At 53.7% G+C, this 18354-nt stretch overlaps 2 protein-coding genes across 3 annotated transcripts in view; both read left to right on the top strand.

Moving 5' to 3' along the window:
- FN3KRP (fructosamine 3 kinase related protein) overlaps positions 1–13163 on the top strand; it is a 69264-nt gene extending 56101 nt beyond the window's left edge. Inside the window, exons 2-7 of one of the 2 annotated variants that reach the window (XM_050763745.1) lie at positions 1092–1243; positions 4802–4953; positions 6108–6199; positions 7994–8076; positions 12278–12400; positions 12646–13163. In XM_050763745.1, coding sequence (XP_050619702.1) covers positions 1103–1243; positions 4802–4953; positions 6108–6199; positions 7994–8076; positions 12278–12400; positions 12646–12984 — 930 coding nt within the window. In that variant the 5' untranslated portion in view covers positions 1092–1102 and the 3' untranslated portion in view covers positions 12985–13163. Of the gene's footprint in view, positions 1–1036; positions 1244–4801; positions 4954–6107; positions 6200–7993; positions 8077–12277; positions 12401–12645 lie in introns of those variants that run through there. The other variant, XM_050763744.1, reaches the window with a different exon arrangement.
- The window catches only part of FN3K (fructosamine 3 kinase), a 137341-nt gene that overhangs the window by 97297 nt on the left and 21690 nt on the right, over positions 1–18354 (top strand). The gene's annotated exons all lie outside the window — the stretch shown is intronic.

The raw sequence follows: 18354 nt of genomic DNA, 5'->3' as shown, positions 1-18354 counted from the left end.
CTTTAGACTAAAATCTATACTTGAATTTTTTGTTTACCGTAGGTAATATTAATTAGGGTTGTAATCCATGCAAGGGCCGACTATGGGAACGGTTTCTATGAACCATCCTTTGCTGAAGGCTGAAACCTCTTCGTCTCCTGGCAGAGTTCGTCTTCAGGCCTTCTTGCAGTTAGTTCATCCTTGTGTTGAGAGCTGTGTCAGGGTTCTCCAAAGAGACGGAACCAGTAGGATGGAGACATAGATCCAGGAGACGGACGGGGGGAGCCGGCGTTTGCAATGACGGAGGCCGAGAAGTCTGTGAGCGGGAGACCCCGGGACTCGGGTAGCCGGGCTCAGCCCAGGTCGGAAGGCCTCGGAAGCGGGGAAGCCGAGGCCCTCCGCACGACCCACCCCGAATCCTGCCTTGCCAGGTGTCTGGGAATTCCTGGCCAGCCCAGCTGACGCCTGACACTGGCCGCAACAGCAGGGCTACCGTTAGCTGTCAGCCTCGGGGCCCAGGTCTAGCGCAGGTGTCTCCACTGCACCTGCACCCCGAGCGCGCCCGCCACTCCCTGTTCTCGGGTTCAGCAAACGCCCGGGGAAAAGCAGAGTCTTAACATTCTCGGCTCCCGGTACCCACACCTTGGGCTGACGTCCCTTGCTATTGGGTCAGCTCTTTGGAAAATATTATTTTAACTATTTCCATCAGCACTTCCACTTGTTTTGTGCAGGAGGGTTGAACCCAAACCGTCGGGGTCGGGGTTGGCGGGACAGGCTGAGCGGACCCCCGGGTCGGCCAGGCCCCGCCCCCTGACGTCATCTCACCCCCACCCAATCCCCCGCGCCTACCTGCCTCCCGGCCCCTCCCCTTCCCGCCCTCAATCCCAGCGCTCAACTCTGCGGCCACGCCCCGCCCCTTCCCGCCACCCAATCCCTGTGCTCGTCTCTGCCGCCAGGCCCCGCCCCTCTCGCTTTTCACCCAATCCTAGCGCTCATTTCTGCGGCCGGGCCCCGCCCCCACCCGTCCCCGCCCAGTCCCCGCGCGGTCTCACGTCTGCCTGCTCGGCCGCCGTCTCCCGCGTCTCTGTCAGGCCCGGGGCGGGTCCGCGGCCGCGGCGGGAACATGGAGGAGCTGCTGAGGCGCGAGCTGGGCTGCGGCTCCGTCAGGGCCACGGGCCACACGGGGGGCGGGTGCATCAGCCAGGGCCGGAGCTACGACACGGACCGAGGACGAGTGTTCGTGAAAGTGAACCCCAAGGCGGAGGTCAGGCCGCGGGTCGGGCGGGCCGGGGGACCGGTCTCCGTCCCGGGGAGGGTCGCGGGCCTCGGCGCGGGGCGCGGCCTGGGCTTCTCCCGCCGGAGGCCGGGGCTGGCTCTCGCGGACCTGCCGCCGCCGCCGCTTGGGGAGAACCCTTTGCGCGGGGCGAGCGGTGAACGGTGAACGGGGACGGCGGAAGCGTCCGGGGCGTCCGGACGAGTTTGCACCTGCGGGGAACTGTCCGGAGCAGGAACCGCGGCCGCCCCACGCCACCTGTTCTCCGTGAACTTTCGGGGGCGCCTCGGGCAATGGGGCGGGTCTGGCCGCTGCAGTCTTGCTCCCGGGGTTCGTGCCCTGCGGTGCTGGTTAAGTGGGGTCGTTCTAGCCGGTGAAGCTGGTTAAGTCCTCAGCTTACGTGGCTCTGGAGGTGCCCGTCCCCCGTGGGCCTCGGCCAGTGCGTTGTGAAACGGGGCGAAGGTGCTGCCCCCAGGCCAGCTGCTGCTCCTCACCACGCCCTGGCAGGCTCTGTCCTTCTGTTAGATTCGTTCTCTGGCCGGGCGCCGTGGCTTACGCCTGGAATCCCAGCACTTTGGGAGACCGAGGTGGGTGGATCACGAGGTCAGGAGTTCGAGACCAGCCTGGCCGACATGGTGAAACCCCGTCTGTACTAAAAGTACAAAAATTAGCCTGGCGTGGTAGCGGGCACCTGTAATCTCAGCTACTCGGGAGGCTGAGGCAGGAGAATCGCTTGAACCCAGGAGGCAAAGGTTGCAGTGAGCCGAGATTGCACCACTGCACTCCAGCCTGGGCAACAGAGCGAGACTCCGTCTCAAAACAAAAAAAATCATTGTCCCAGTTATTTACGTTTAATTCCCAGGACTGAATCCCACTTTCCATGATGTGGGATCATCTTATTCTGGAACACGGGTGTTCTCTCAAGACTCCCCTTGAAACCTTTGTTCTAGAGAGATCAGCTACGGGTCATCTTGTACGTGGCTTTTTTTTTTTTTTTTTTTTTTTTTTGAGACAGAGTCTTGCCCTGTTGCCCAGGCTGGAGTACAATGGTGCAGTCTCTCAACCTCACCTCCCTGGTTCAAGTGATTTTCCTGCCTCAGCCTCCTGAGTATCTGGGACTACAGGTGTGTACCTAGCTAATTTTTGTATTTTTAGTAGAGACGGGGTTTCACCATGTTGACCAGGCTGGTCTTGAACTTCTGACCTCAGGTGATCCACCCGCCTCGGCCTCCCAAAGTGCTGGGATTACAGGCGTGAGCCACTGCGCCCAGCCCAGGCCTGGCTAATTTTTACATTTTTTGTAGACACAGGGTCTCACTATGTTGCCCAGGCTGATCCCAAATTCTTGGCCTCAAGCAACTCGTCTGCCTCGGCCTCCCAAAGTGCTGGGATTACAGGTGTGGAGCCACCTCACCCAACCCACAGTCCATTCTAAACACTTTATAAATATTATCACTCCTTAAGAGAGAGAAGGTTACTGAGAAAGAAGATAAGCACTGTGTAAGCAGAATTTTCAAAACATTGTCTTTCTAAAATAAAGGGAGAATTGGATCCTAGCTGTACTTTTACTAGAGTAACTACTTGAGGAGAAAATAAGGGGTAATACTGAAAGCAAAATGCAGAGAGAGGGGAAGGAGGGTCTGTGAACCAGCTAGATGCCAAGGCTCCGCCACAGAAATATCCACCTGGATGTAGCCCTAAGTTTCTTACTAAAGCCGAGAACACTGATCTCCAGAGTAGACCCAAGGTACAGTTAAGCATCCGCTGGGGTGCAGTAGTACAAAAGATTAACATAAGGGAGGAGGATGGGAGAAAACCAATTACACAAGGATGCGAGGGACAGACAAGAATAATCAAGAGGAGGTCAGGCACAGTGGCTCACGGTGGCCTGTAATTCCAGCACTTTGGGAGGCCGAGGTGAGCAGATCACCTGAGATCAGGAGTTCGAGACCAGCCTGGGCAACATGGTGAACCACTATCTCTACTAAAAATACAAAAATTAGCTGGGTGTGATGGCATATGCCTATAATCCCAGCTACTCGCGAGGTTGAGGTATGAGAATTGCTTTAACCCGGGAGGTAGAGGTTGCAGTGAGCTGAGATTGTGCCATTGCACTCCAGCCTGGGTAACAGAGTGAGACTCTGTCTCAAAACAAAACAAAAAAGGGCTGGGCACGGTGGCTCACACCTGTAATCCCAGAACTTTGGGAGGCCGAGGAGGGCAGATCACCTGAGGTTGGGAGTTCAAGAACAGTCTGGCCAACATGGTGAAACCCCGTCTCTACTAAGAATACAAATTTAGGCCGGGTGTGGTGGCGCACCCCTGTAATCCCAGCTACTTGGGAAGGTGAAGGCAGGAGAATCGCTTGAACCTGGGAGGCGGAGGTTGCAGTGAGTCGAGATTGTGCCATTGTACTCCAGCCTGGGCAACAAGAGTGAAACTCCGTCTCAAAAAACAAACAAAAAAACAAAACCACCACAACAAAAATACAAAAATTAGCCAGGCATGGTGGCGCGCACCTATAATCCCAGGTACTCCGGAGGCTGAGGCGGGAGAATCACTTGAACGCGGGAGGTGGAGGTTGCAGTGAGCCGAGATTGCGCCATTGCACTCCAGCCTGCTGTGTGACAGAACGAGACTCCATCTCAAAAAAAAAGAGTGTTCCAAGCAGCGGTGACATGGCAGCCATGGTGGGGCACCGAGGCTGAGGAGGTGGGGACTCTGAAGAACTGAAAGAAGGCTGAGACAGCTGGAAGTCAGGAGCATGAGAAGAGTGTGTGTGTCTGTGTGTATGTTGTGTGTCCGTCTGTGTGTACATTGTATGTGTGTTGTGTGTGTGCATTGTGTGTCTGTGTGTGTGTAAGAGTGGAGCCCCAGGTGAGGATAGGAGAGGGGGCAGGGCAGTGGTGTGTGTAGCAGGAGGAAAGGAAAGGCCGCTGGCTCTGACCTCTTCTGCAGGGATCACTGCTGTGTGGTGAGCAGGGGGACCGAAGGGAGGAGTCACTGTGGTCCTGGGGATTCGGATGGAAACGGCATCTCAAGATGAGGTGGCTTCCAGTGCTAGGTAGGAGGTGGCATAGAACTTGGTGGTCTATGCAGGTGAAAAGTGACCCCAGGTCACTGGCATAGGCAGTCAGGGTGCCGCCTGCAGCTGAGAGGCTGTGTGAGTCTGTGTCCTGTAGGTGGAACAGGACTGCAGTTGAGGTGTTGTCTGAGGACACCGACAGGTAACCCACGTTCGAAGTCCCGCTGTTGCCGGATCTTAGTGCCTTTGACTTTCCTCTCCCCAGAGAACCTCCCGATTCAGCCATAGCACACAAATATAGTCCAACACTGGCAAGCTGAAGTCCTCGTTTTCCAGTCCAGCCTCTGAACCTGTAGCCTACCCTGTTGGCAAGTGCCTTGGAAAACACTGTCCATGTATATGGAATCCTGTCAGGGTGGTCTTGGTTTGAAGTTGTGATGCCAGAGGAAAACGTATCTACAGAACCTTCCCGGAAGTAACCTTGCCTCCCCCCGTTTCCACTTCCTCTCGTATTTTTCTGACAGGCCAGAAGAATGTTTGAAGGTGAGATGGCAAGTTTAACTGCCATCCTGAAAACAAACACAGTGAGAGTGCCCAAGCCCATCAAGGTTCTGGATGCCCCAGGCGGTGGGAGCGTGCTGGTGATGGAGCATGTGGACATGAGGCATCTGAGCAGGTGCGTCTCCACAGCACCCCTCGGCTGGCTTTATTACCTGAGCAGGTGCATCTCCATACCAGCCCCAGGCCGGCTTTGTTACCTGAGCAGGTGCGTCTCCACACCAGCCCCAGGCCGGCTTTGTTACCTGAGCAGGTGTGCCTTCACACCAGCCCCAGCTGACTTTCTTTTCCACCGAGTGGTTTCTCTGATGACTGAAGCTTGTACTGGGGGCATCATTTTAAGGAGTGTGATGCATAGAGCCCGTGATTCCACATATCATGAGTTCTGCAGAATGAACGGCAGGCACTCTCTGCAACCAGGGGCGGAAGCAAGAGGAATCTCCCAGAGTGAGATACTGACCAAAGGCCTTGCTGCAGGCCGGGCATGGTGGCTCATGCCTGGAATCCCAACACTTCGGGAGGCTGAGGCGGGTGAATCACTTGAGGTCAGGAGTTTGAGACCAGCCTGGCCAACATGGTGAAACCCCATCTCTACCAAAAGTACAAAAATTAGCTGGGCATGGTGGCAGGCGCCTCTAATTCCAGCTACTCAGGAGGCTGAGGCAGGAGAATCACTTGAACCCAGGAGGCAGAGGTTGCAGTGAGCTGAGATCGCACCACTGCACTCTAGCCTGGGCAATAGAGCGAGACTCAGTCTCAAAAAAGAGAGGAAAAAAAAAACCCCATTGCAAACTCGGACGAGGCTGGGAAAGATCGTCAAATAATCAACACCTTTATCCCCCTCTTGCTTCACCAGAACCGACTTTCGGTCCTCAAAATGTCCGACCTACTAGCTGGACACGGTGGCTCACACCTGTAATCCCAGCACTTTGGGAGGCCAAGGTGGGCGGATGACTTGAGGTCAGAGTTTGAGACCAGCCTGGCCAACACAGTGAAACCCCGCCTCTACTAAAAATACAAAAAATTAGCCAGGCGTGGTGGCAGGCGCCTGTAATCCCAGCTACTCAGGAGGCTGAGGCAGGAGAATCGCTTGAACCTGGGAGGTGGAGCTTGCGGTCAGCCGAGATCACGCCACTGTGCTCCAGCCTGGGCAACAGAGTGAGACTCCGTCTCGAAAAGAAAAACCCTCTCTGTGTGTCCTGAGACTGAGCAGTGGGTGTGTTGCCTTTTTCTGTGTATCGTCTGTTTAGTTGCTGCCTTTTGATTTGACAGTCATGCTGCAAAGCTTGGAGCCCAGCTGGCCGATTTACACCTTGAGAACAAGAAGCATGGAGAGACGCTCCTGAAAGAGGCGGGCACAGTGGGTATGGCACTGCGCGGGCCGTGGGTGCTTCTGCCTAGAGGAGGACGTTCAGCCAGGGTGGGCTCAGGTGGGGCCGTGCAGCAGCCATGGGAGGGTCGGACGTGGGCTGATGCCAGAGCAAGGGAACGTCAGCCTTGAGCCGCATCTCACAGTGCACTGAACACGGGGAATGTGATGTGTCTGTTGTGTCCTAAATGCATTTGAAAGACAAAACGTTTGCTGGACGCGAGATGCGCCTCGTGTTACAGTTGCTTTTACCTCTCGTTCCCGGGAAGAGTGTAAGCAGAGGCTCTCTGGCTTTCTATAAAAAGCCAGAGCTTGGACCACAGGGTCTGTTCCTGTAAAACAGTCATACTTGAGGCTCAGAATTACAGCCATCGTGTCTGACCTTTCTAGAGCGTAACGCGCTGTCAGGATTGAGGGAATTTTCTGGTATTGTAATCTGCTGACATTTGGAATCTGTGCACAGCCCACGTGGTAAATGTGGGCAGATTAGCTGACGATCGGAACAGATCACCAAGGGTCTGCTGTACGAGATGTGCTGTTAGACAGTCTGTTCTGTGAGGGTCCATAACGGGTCCCCCCAGGCTGCCTGTGTGGTGAGGATCCACTGAGAGGCCCCCCAGGTTGCCTGTCCTGCCCCTTCCTCCAGTCTTACGGAGTGTAGTCCATTGGGATTTTTCTTGAGTTAGGGAGACTGCAGAGGAGTGAGCTTATTTCTTTTCTTTTTCTTTCTTTTTTTTTCTTTTTTTTTTATGAGATGGAGTTTCGCTCTTTTCCCCAGGCTGGAGTGCAGTGGCACAATCTCGCTCACCGCAACCTCTGCCTCCTGGGTTCAAGCGATTTTCTTCCCTCAGCCTCTCAAGTAGCTGGGATTACAGGCGCCTGTCACCACGTCCAGCTAATTTTTGTGTTTTTAGTAGAGATGGAATTTCACCATGTTGGCCAGGCTGGTCTCGAACTCCTGACCTCAGGTGATCCGACCACCTCAGCCTCCCAAAGTGCTGGGATTACAGGCACAAGCCACTGCGCCCTGCATGAGATTATTTCAAAGCACAGTAGTTTATTTGACATACATGGCACCAGGTTTGCCACTGAGAGCCATCCTTTCTGATCGATTGGGGGCAGATTCTTTTTCCTCTTTATTTTTTATTTTTTATTTATTTATTTTTTTTGAAACAGAGTTTTGCTGTTGTTCCCCAGACTGGAGTGCATTAGCGTGACCTCGGGTCACCGCAACCTCCGCCTCCTGGGTTCAAGCGATTCTCCTGCCTTAGCCTCCCTAGTGGCTGGGATTATAGCTGCCTGCCACCACGCCTGGCTAATTTTTCTATTTTCAGTAGAGACGGTGTTTCACCATGTTGGGCAGGCCGGTCTCAAACTGTTGACCTCTGGTGATCCACCCACCTCGGCCTCCCAAAGTGTCTTTTTCCTCTTTAAGAACATCCTACTCTTTTTCTCCTGTCACAGTGTGGTCCTCCCCCACACCCCTGCGTGTCCTGTTGGGATGCGAGACAGGTCCCCTGAGAGGTGCCCGCAGGCTCCCTGTCCTGTGCGTGTCCTCTGGTGCTGCTGCTTGGGAGCAGCTGGTGTCTTTGATGCTGACGTCTGCTGGAGCAGGCTCTGTTCGGGGTGTTCGGTGAGCTGGTGGAGACCCAGGCCCTGTTTGTCTCTGGCAGGGGCATAAGCTGGTAGGTGCTCACTGAGGTCGTGTCTGAAGGTGACTCAGTTTAGAGAGTGGGCGCTGGGATCCCTTGGAACTAATTTTCTTTCTTTTTTTTCTTTTGCTTGCAAGGGAGAGGAGGTGGGCAGGAGGAACGGCCTTTTGTGGACCAGTTTGGGTTTGACGTGGTGACGTGCTGTGGATACCTCCCCCAGGTGAGTGCACAGCGTTCGCCTCTATTTCACAATCAGGTCAGCAGTTCGGACACAAGGGTCGGGGGAACACACCCCCTTCCTTTTTTTGTGAGCTTTAGTAAAAGTATTTGCACCGTTTTTTCTTTGCTGGTGTTTGAGAGGTTGACGTGAGATTGACCCACCTAGTATGCTAGGTAAGCATGAAGAAACGGAGGAGGAGCAGCAAGTTAGGAGCTGGATTTCCAGGTGGGTAAAAATGAGGGAATTTCACAAATGTTTTGTTTTAGGTATACTAAACTCTCAAAGAGGGTGCAATGACAAGGGTTTGTTAGCTTTTGGTTGTATGATTTGATGGTTGCTTCCCTCCACGTTTCAGCCCGGGGAGTGCTGCCCGATGCCCAGCACGTGTGGCGTGGACAGGGCTCCCGTCCTATCCTCGGGAGGAGGATACAGATGAACCTAGAAAACTTCCGGGGTTTCCTGGTGGGCACGGGGGCAGTAGAAAGACTTTGAAATGGGGAAGGTTGTCCAGAAACCTGCTTAGGGGCGGGGAGTGGTGCTCTCTGGTCCTGCCTGCTCTGGGGGATTTTTAGCCAGCTCTGCCCCCTTCCTTTCGTGGCTGTACTCACACTATGTGTGTGCACGTGTGTGTGTGCATATGTGTATGCGTGCATGTCTGTGTGTGCGCATGCATGTATGTGCATATGTGCACACGTGTGTGCATATGTGTATGTGTGCACACGTGTGTGCGCATGACTGTGTGATGCATGATGTTGGCATCCTGTGCTACTCCAGTCTTGTGTGTCTGTCTCCCTTCCCTCCTGGGTGGTGAGCACCTATGTCCTGGATGTCCTCTCTCAGGGTCCTTCTTAACGGGGCTCCATGTGACTTTTCCCGTCACCACTGTATGGGGAGGGGCTGTCTGGACAGATGTCAGAAGTGACCCACGGGTTCGGGGCAGGTCAGCCAGCTCTGGCCTCGGTACTCCAGTGTGAGTGGAAATTAAGAGGAAATGTTAGCCAGTTGCTTTAGCAGAAAAAAAAACAAATTTTTTTTTTAAATATAAAAAAGCCCTGGTGGCTCTTGCCTGTAATTCCAGCACTTTGGGAGGCTGAGGTGGGAGGATTGCTTGAGCCCAGGAGCTCCAGACCAGCCTGGCCAACATGGCGAAACCCCCTCTCTAGTAAAAATACCAAAAAATTAGCCGGGTGTGGTGGTGCGTGCCTGTAGTTCTAGCCACTTGGAAGGCTGAGGTGGGAGGATTTTGCTTAAGCCTGGAAGTTCAGGCTGCAGTGAGCTGAGATCGTGCCACTGCACTCCAGCTTAGGTAATGGAGTAAGACCTTGTCTCACAAAAATGAAGAAAGAAAGAAAATGTTCTGGGCCGGGCACGGTGGCTTATGCCTGTAATCCCAGCACTGGGAGGCTAAGGCGGGCAGATCACCTGAAGTCAGGAGTTTGAGACCAGCTTGACCAACATGGCAAACCCCGTCTCTCCTAAAAATACAAAAAAATTAGCCAGGCGTGGTGGCTCACGCCTGTAATCCCAGCTACTCAGGAGGCCGAGGCAGGAGAATTGCTTGAACCTGGGAGACGGAGATTGCGGTGAGCTAAAATCACACCACTGCACTCCAGCCTGGGTGACAGGAGTGAAACTTCATCTCAAAAAAGAAAAAGAAGAAAATAAAAAGTAAAAAGTAGTACAGTGAGATATCTTTTGTTACATATTGAACCTGTAAAGACCAAAAAGTGTGCTGCATGTGTGCCAGCCAGAGCACGAGGGAGCAGGCACCATGGCACCCTGTGACGCGAGTGTGACTTGGGGCAACGATCTTTATGGAGAGGAACTTGGTGACGCCTATCAAAAAAATTTTAAATTTAGTTTTAATTTTAATTTTAAAAGATAGAGTCTCACTCTGTTGCCCAGGCTGGAGTGCAGTGGTACGATCATAGCTCACTGCAGCCTCAAACTTTCTGGGCTTAAGCCATCCTCTGCTCCAACCTCCCATGTCGCTGGGATTACAGGCATGCACCACCACACTTGGCTAATTTTTAATTTTTTTGTAGAGACAGGGGTCTCACTATGTTGCCCAGGCTGGTCTCAAACTCCTGACCTCAAGTGATCCTCCCACCTCAGCCATGCAAAGTGCTGGGATTACAGATATTGGCCACCACTCCCGTCCCCCTTTCAAATTTTTTTTTTTTTGAGACGGAGTCTCACTCTGTCGCCCAGGCTGGAGTGCAGTGGCCGGATCTCAGCTCACTGCAAGCTCCGCCCCCCGGGTTTACGCCATTCTCCTGCCTCAGCCTCCCGAGTAGCTGGGACTACAGGCGCCCGCCACCGCGCCCGGCTAGTTTTTTGTATTTTTTAGTAGAGACGGGATTTCTCCATGTTAACCAGGATGGTCTTGATCTCCTGACCTCGTGATCCGCCCGTCTCGGCCTCCCAAAGTGCTGGAATTACAGGCTTGAGCCACCGCGCCCGGCCTCAAATTTTTAAAAAAAATTTATTAATTTATTTTTTGAAATGGAGTCTCTCCGTCACCTAGGCTAGAGTGTGGTGGTGCAATCTTGGCTCGCTGCAACCTCCAGCTTCCAGGTTCAATCAGTTCTTCTGCCTCAGCCTCCTGTGTAGCTGGGATTACAGGTGCCCGCCACCACATCCGGCTAATTTTTGTATTTTTATTTTTATTTTTATTTTTTTTAATTTTTATTTATTTATTTATTTATTTATTTTTTTTGAGACGGAGTCTCGCTCTGTCGCCCAGGCTGGAGTGCAGTGGCCGGATCTCAGCTCACTGCAAGCTCCGCCTCCCGGGTTCACGCCATTCTCCTGCCTCAGCCTCCCGAGTAGCTGGGACTACAGGCGCCCGCCACCTCGCCCGGCTAGTTTTTTTTGTATTTTGTAGTGGAGACGGGGTTTCACCGTGTTAGCCAGGATGGTCTCGATCTGCTGACCTCGTGATCCGCCCGTCTCGGCCTCCCAAAGTGCTGGGATTACAGGCTTGAGCCACCGCGCCCGGCCAATTTTTGTATTTTTAGTACAGAGGAGGTTTCACCGTGTTGGCCAGGCTGGTCTCCAACTCCTGACCTCAAGCGATCTGCCCGCCTTGGCCTCCCAAAGCGCTGGGATTACAGGCATGAGCCACTTCACCTGGCCCCTCTTTCAAAATTTTAAATGGACTTATGCTCTGACCCAGTAATTATCCTTCAGGGTTTATTCTACAGGCATATTGACATGTATGCAAAATGGCACAGACACAAGGCTATTTGCTGCACCACTCTTGGTACTATGATAAGGAAAATCCAGAGGACCGCTGGGTGAGGTTCTGGTGCATCATCTGATGAACTGTGGTCAGCTGCTACAAAACAACATAAAGAAAGCAGGACCTATCCTGGCTAACATGGTGAAACCCCGTCTCTACTAAAAATACAAAAAACTAGCCGGGCGTGGTGGCGGGCGCCTGTAGTCTCAGCTACTTGGGAGGCTGAGGCGGGAGAATGGCGTGAACCCGGGAGGCGGAGCTTGCAGTGAGCCGAGATCACGCCACTGCACTCCAGCCTGGGAGACACAGCGAGACTCCGTCTCAAAAAAAAAAAAAAAAAAAAAAAAAGAAAGCAGGAGTAGGGTCGGGTGCGGCGGCCCACGCCCGTAATCCCAGCACTTTGGGAGGCTGAGGCGAGTGGATCACCTGAGGTCAAGAGTTTGAGACCAGCCTGACCAACATGGCGAAACCCTGTCTCTACTAAAAATACAAAAAAATTAGCCGGGCGTGGTGGCAGGCGCCTGTAATCCCAGCTACTTGGGAGGCTGAGGCAGGAGAATCGCTTGAACCCAGGAGGCAGAGGTTGCAGTGAGCCGAGATCGCGCCCCTGCACTCCAGCCTGGGTGATGAGAGCGAAACTCCATCTCAAAAAAAAAAAAAAGAAAGAAAGAAAATGTTCTAGAAGCCTCTTCATTCTTGGAAGGCTACAGAGCGGATCCTGAAGCATCTCCATGCTGCCCACTGCTCCTGGGATAGGATCTGAGGTCTCAGCATGTCCATGAGACTCCAGTTCCCCCCGGGATGTGGTTCCCCCCTCAGCCTCCTGTGACTGCCACCCCTTCCATGTGCCGCCCCTGCAGCCCTCTCCGCTTTCAGATCCTTGTGGGTAGCTGAGCTCTCCCTCACTTCTGGCATTTTCCAGTGAACTCTGCTTTTGCCTTTGCTGTTACTGTGCAGGTGAATGACTGGCAGGAGGACTGGGTTGTGTTCTATGCCCGGCAGCGCATTCAGCCCCAGATGGACATGGTGGAGAAGGAGTCTGGGGACAGGGAGGCCCTCCAGCTTTGGTCTGCTCTGCAGGTGAGCGGGGCCTCACTGCACGCCCAGCACCTGCCACACGCCCCTCTTGCGTGAGCTCGGGGAGGTGCCAGGGCAGGTGAGGCCACCTCTGAGTCTGGTTCTGGATGGGAAGCGGGTGCCTGGCGGTGTCCTATCCGCTGCTGCCTGGGCTGGGGGCAGGCACCTGGAGTGGTGCTTAGGGAAACATGGGCACTCCTCGTGCATGCTTTGATCAATTTGCTGAGGCTCCATTTTCCTCCCTGCAGTTAAAGATCCCTGACCTGTTCCGTGACCTGCAGATCATCCCAGCCTTACTCCACGGGGATCTCTGGGGCGGAAACGTAGCAGAGGATTCCTCTGGGCCGGTCATTTTTGACCCAGCTTCTTTCTATGGCCACTCGGAATATGAGCTGGCAATAGCTGGCATGTTTGGGGGCTTTAGCAGCTCCTTTTACTCCGCCTACCACGGCAAAATCCCCAAGGCCCCAGGATTCGAGAAGCGCCTTCAGTTGTATCAGCTCTTTCACTACCTGAACCACTGGAATCATTTTGGATCGGGGTACAGAGGGTCCTCCCTGAACATCATGAGGAATCTGGTCAAGTGAGTGGGCCTTGCTCTGGAAGGGGCCTCAGAGGTTTCTCCACAGTCCTCTTCAGGGCACATTCTTGTTTCTTCACGTGGCCGGAGTAGCTTTAGACCAGCGCAGCAGTTTATTTCCAAGCCTTGCAAAGTATATAACACCTGAGAGGAAAGGTTTTGTCATCCCAGCGTTGACCACTTTGTGGGGGTTTGTAGGTGGAGGGAGCCGCACTGGAGGCAGGGTGTGAACAGAGGGCTGTGTGGAGTGTGGGTGACTCTGAGCCCCACTGCCGCTGCAAGGTGGAGAAACTAAGTGATCTCCCGTGGGGCGGGAGAGGGTGTCTGGTGCGCAGGGAGGTGGCCGGTGCTCCTGGGCACTGCTGCTCGTAGGGCACCTTCCCGCCACTCCTCCCTGCTCTCCTGTACCGGAGTGTCTCTGAGCTGCTCGTAGGGCACCTTCCCGCCGCTCTTCCCTGCTCTCCTGTACCCAAGTGTCTCTGAGCTGCGTGTCTCTGAGCTGCTCGTAGGGCACCTTCCCGCCGCTCTTCCCTGCTCTCCTGTACCGGAGTGTCTCTGAGCTGCTCGTAGGGCACCTTCCCGCCGCTTCTCCCTGCTCTCCCGTACGGGAGTGTCTCTGAGCTGTCTACATGGATGCTTCTTGGTTGGCCAGACTTGGGCGTATATGTGAAACCATCTTACTAAAAGCATCTTAAAATGACCAATTCCAAAATCAAGCATATTCCCGCTTCTTCCTGCATGATCCCTGGGCTCTGCCACAGGCTGAGCAAGTCTGTAAACGGATTCTGGGAGAGACCAAGCCGCTGGCCGTAGGGTGTCCGTGGGTAAATCCAGGAGTCTTCATTGCTTCTGTTATGACCCCATCTCTGCTGTTTTCTAAAGCTTGCTGAGTTGTCATTCCTTTGCAACATTAAAATACGTGCTGAACTAATATTTTTCCTTCCTTCAGTATTGTAGTAATGAGAAATATTTCATGAATGGCATTGATGCTAATAAATCCTTTGCGCAAAAATTTGAATAAACTTTCAGTGGTTTCAATGATGTACAAGATTGTATATTTCCCTCATTTATTGTAATTCAGTATTTAGTTGTTTGCTGAAAAACTTTTGTAATAATATTTTGTGACAATAAACAGGCACAACTAGTGATTTTGTTGTTTTTAGAGACAGGGTCTTGTTCTGTTGCCCAGGCTGCAGTGCAGTGGTATGATCATAGCTCACTGCAGCCTCCAACCCTCAGGTTCTAGCAGTCCTCCCATCTCAGCCTCTCAAGTAGCTGGAACTACAGGCGTGCACACCACACCCAGCTACTTTTTGTATTTTCAGTAGAGACGAGGTTTTACCATGTTGCCCAGGCTGGTCTCGAACTCCTGAGCTCAAGCAATCCTCCCGAGTGCTGGGATTATAGGCCTAAGCCACCATGCCTGACCCAACTGCCCTGCCCTGCCCTGCCCTGCCTGTCAGAGTCTCACTCTTTCCAAGCTGGAGTAGTGCGATGGTACGGTCTCGGCTCACTGCAACCTCCGCCTTCCACCTTCTGGGCTCAAGCAGTTGTCATGTCTCAGCCTCCCGAGTAGCTGCAGTAGCCGGTGTGTCACCACGCTGGCTAATTTTTGTATTTTTAGTAGAGACTGGGTTTCGCCATGTTGCCCAGGCTGGTCTCGACCTCCTGAGTTCAGGCAATCAACCCGCGTCAGCCTCCCAGCTGTTTCTTTTTTTTTGAGATAGCGTCTCGCTCTGTCACCCAGGCTGGAGTATAGTGGTGCGATCTCAGTTCACTGTAGCCTCTGCCTCCTGAGTTCAAGGGATTCTCCTGCCTCAGCTTCCCAATGTAGTTGGGACTACAGGTGTGTGTCACCGCACCTGGCTAATTTTTGTATTTTTAGTAGAGACGGGATTTTGCCATCTTGGCCAGGCTGATCTTGAACTCCTGGCCTCAAAGAATCCGCCCGCCTCGGCCTCCCAAAAAGTCCTGGGATTACAGGCCTGAGCCACCATCCCTGGCCCAACTATTGTTTCTTAAAAAAACTCTTTTTAACCTTGTCTTTTTGTTAGGCTAAAAGGATAGCTCAGAGCTTCAAAGAGCAGGACTAGCCTAAGAACTGTCTGTGATACTTGGCAGAGGTGCAGCTATTCTTACTCACCTGTGGAAGACGTTAAAGGGAGAATGAAAGTAGCTGTAGAACTGCTTTCGGGGAAGAAGCCACGTTGTGAGCTTGGCGGACACCCAGTCTGAGGGTCACCCAGGGTGCCATGAACTGGGCTGAAGGGGATGGATGGATGACTTCTCTTGTTAGCTTGTTTTTGTTCTAAGTCAGGGCCCCTCAGCAGAACGTAGAACAACCGAGCTCCTTTAGAATGCTGGTTTCTGTGTGGAGTGAGGAAGGACCATGAGTCTGGTTGTCAGTTTCCAACCTGACAGGTCCTAGACTACCGTTTGCCAGGACTGCAGGTTGTTTACTTTGACCTTGTGAAAAAGATAACTGTTCCCAAGACAAGTGACGTCCCAAAGCGGCACCATCCCCACGGCAAGTGTGCCGCTTGGCTCCCCACCGGGTGGGTCCATCCTGACAGCACTTGTGCCCCTCAACTCCCCACTGGGTGGGTCCATCCTGAGGGCACCTGTGCCGCTCAGCTCCCCACCTGGTGGGTCCGTCCCGACGGGCACGTGTGGCTCGGCTCCCCACCAGGTAGGTCCATCCCGATGGCACCTGTGCCCCTCAACTCCCCACTGGGTGGGTCCATCCTGATGGCACTTGTGCCCCTCAACTCCCCACTGGATGGGTCCATCCTGAGGGCACCTGTGCTGCTTGGCTCCCCACCGGGTGGGTCCGTCCCGACAGCGCGTGTGCTCCTCAACTCCCCACTGGGTGGGTCTGTCCCAATGGGCACGTGTGGCTCGGCTCCCCACCGGGTAGGTCCATCCCGTCAGCACCTGTGCCCCTCGACCCCCCCCAACCAGGTAGGTCCCACCGAGCGATGCAGTGGGTTTCCAGGAGGGTTTTGGTTTTGGCGGCTGCCAGGCCTGAGGCCGTCCACAGAGTCCACAACTGAGGCCGTCTGGGAAACCCGGGCTCCGTCCCTCTGTGGTCAGTCACGTAGGAGCAGAACGGCTGTCGGGCCGGGAAACGGGATGGAATGTGGATCCGTTCAGCTTTAGGGAATCGGAAGAGAAGGCTGGACGTGCAGCTCACACCTGTAATCCCCGCACTATGGGAGGAGGCTGAAGCAGGAGGATCGCTTGAGCTCAGGAGCTTGAGACCAGCCTGGGCAAACAGTGAGACCTCATCTCTAAAATAAATAAACAAACAGAATCGGAAGAGAAGAGTCTCCATTTCCTGTTCCGTATTTCACAGGAACCATCAGTGTCTGAAGCCCACGGCCCTGAGAGGTGAACGGCTTTCGGTTCCAGATGCTGCTGCATTTGGAGAGTGCGAGGCAGCTTCCCTGGGTTGTTGGTCGGCGGAGGGCTAAACTGGAGGGAATTCCAGGAGGCAGGGAGAGGGCAGGGAGAGGGCTGAGGTCAGGATATTGTTCGGACTTCCTTCATCGCGCCCACACCCCAGGCCTCGGTGACGCCGGCTCTGTGGCCAGGCTCAGCTCTGTCCTGTGGTCTCCCCACACCCTGCCCATGTCTGTGTCAGGTTCCTTTCTCGGGTCCTCCTCGATTCCTCCAGCTTGAGGTCCACATCCCACCTCCACTCCGTCCACACCTCTCCCCTGGGCTAGTGGTGGGATCACAAGCACGGGTGCCCAAGACCTGACCAGCACCGCAGACCAGGCCCTGTGCTAAGACATCCAGGCAGACGGGGGAAAAGATGGGTGGTACCACTCCCAGAACGGGAAACCGGATGGAGGGCAGGTTCTTTTTTGTTTGCCACGGAGTCTCATTCTATCACCCAGGCTGGAGTGCAATGGCACGATCTCGGCTCAGTGCGACCTCCACTCCCAGGCTCAAGCGATCCTCCTGCCTCAGCCTCCCAAGCAGCTGGGATTACAGACATGTGCCACCACGCCCAGCTAAAATTTTTTTGTATTTTTCATAGAGATAGGGTTTCACCATGTTGACCAGGCTGGTCTCAAACTCCGGACCTTGTAATCCACCCCCGCCTCGGCCTCCCAAAGTGCTGGGATTACAGGCATGAGCCACTGCACCTGGGCGATATAGGTCGTTTCAAAAACAGTATTATTTGCACACCATACAATTTATACTACTAATCCTGTAAGAAACTTGGGGGCACTTAACTGCCCTGCCCTTGAATCTTCAACAGCTCTTCACCCCCCACCTAGAGGACTTCCTAGCCTGATGCCCGCATATCTGTTTCTTCATTCAGGCACCTCTCCTCACTGAGAGACCTGAGCACTCGTACGGTTCTCCGTGTGACGCCTAATATCTGACTGTAGACTCATGAGTTGTAGGAAGGAAATTTTTTTTTTTTTTTTTTTGAGATGGAGTCTTGCTCTGTCACCCAGGCTGGAGTGCGGTGGCCGGATCTCAGCTCACTGCAAGCTCCGCCTCCCGGGTTTACGCTGTTCTCCTGCCTCAGCCTCCCGAGTAGCTGGGACTACAGGCGCCCGCCACCGCGCCCAGCTAGTTTTTTTGTATTTTTTAGTAGAGACGGGGTTTCACCGTGTTAGCTGGGATCGTCTCTCGATCTCCTGGCCTCGTGATCCGCCCGTCTCGGCCTCCCAAAGTGCTGGGATTACAGGCTTGAGCCACCGCGCCCGGCCTAGGAAGGAAAATTACAAGGGGCTTTGAGAAGATAACAGAGAGGACTGACTCTAGACCAAAGTGTTGGAATTCCAAAAAAGAGAACCAAGAAAACAGAGGGAGAACATCATAAAGAGCTAAAGATGGTCCCAGGATTGGAGGACCCACCAGTCCTGTTCAGGGGAGGACAGGAGACTCACCCTAACACCTCCGTGGGAATTTTTCACTGGTGTCACAGAGAAGACCCTAAAGCCTGCAGAGATAGAACAGTTTCCACACAAAGAATAAGAACCAGAATGGCCATGAGCTTCTCTACATCAAAACTGGAGCTGGCAAGCCGTGGCACCTCCTCAGTTCCTAAAGAAATGTCTGATCTCCAAGCTGGAATTCGATACCAAGCCAAACTGTCAACAAGGAATAAAGAAATTTACAGACGTACGAGGGCTCACATTGGCCTATCATGAACCTTCTGTCAAGATGCAATAGCAGGGTGGGCTTCAGATGAGAAAAGAAAGCCAGGGAGTGGCACATACCCTTTCGCAGCTACCACAGCCATTCTCCTGTCCTACCTGCTGTTCTGCGGCAGCCTTGCCACTCCTGTCATGAGGTGGCTGTTTGGCCGGGTGCCATGGCTCACAGCACTTTGGGAGGCCGAAGTGGGCGGATG

The sequence above is a fragment of the Macaca thibetana genome, chromosome 16 (genome assembly GCF_024542745.1).
Source record: "Macaca thibetana thibetana isolate TM-01 chromosome 16, ASM2454274v1, whole genome shotgun sequence".
Taxonomy (NCBI): domain Eukaryota; kingdom Metazoa; phylum Chordata; class Mammalia; order Primates; family Cercopithecidae; genus Macaca; species Macaca thibetana.
This window is presented reverse-complemented; position numbering and strand designations above follow the sequence as displayed.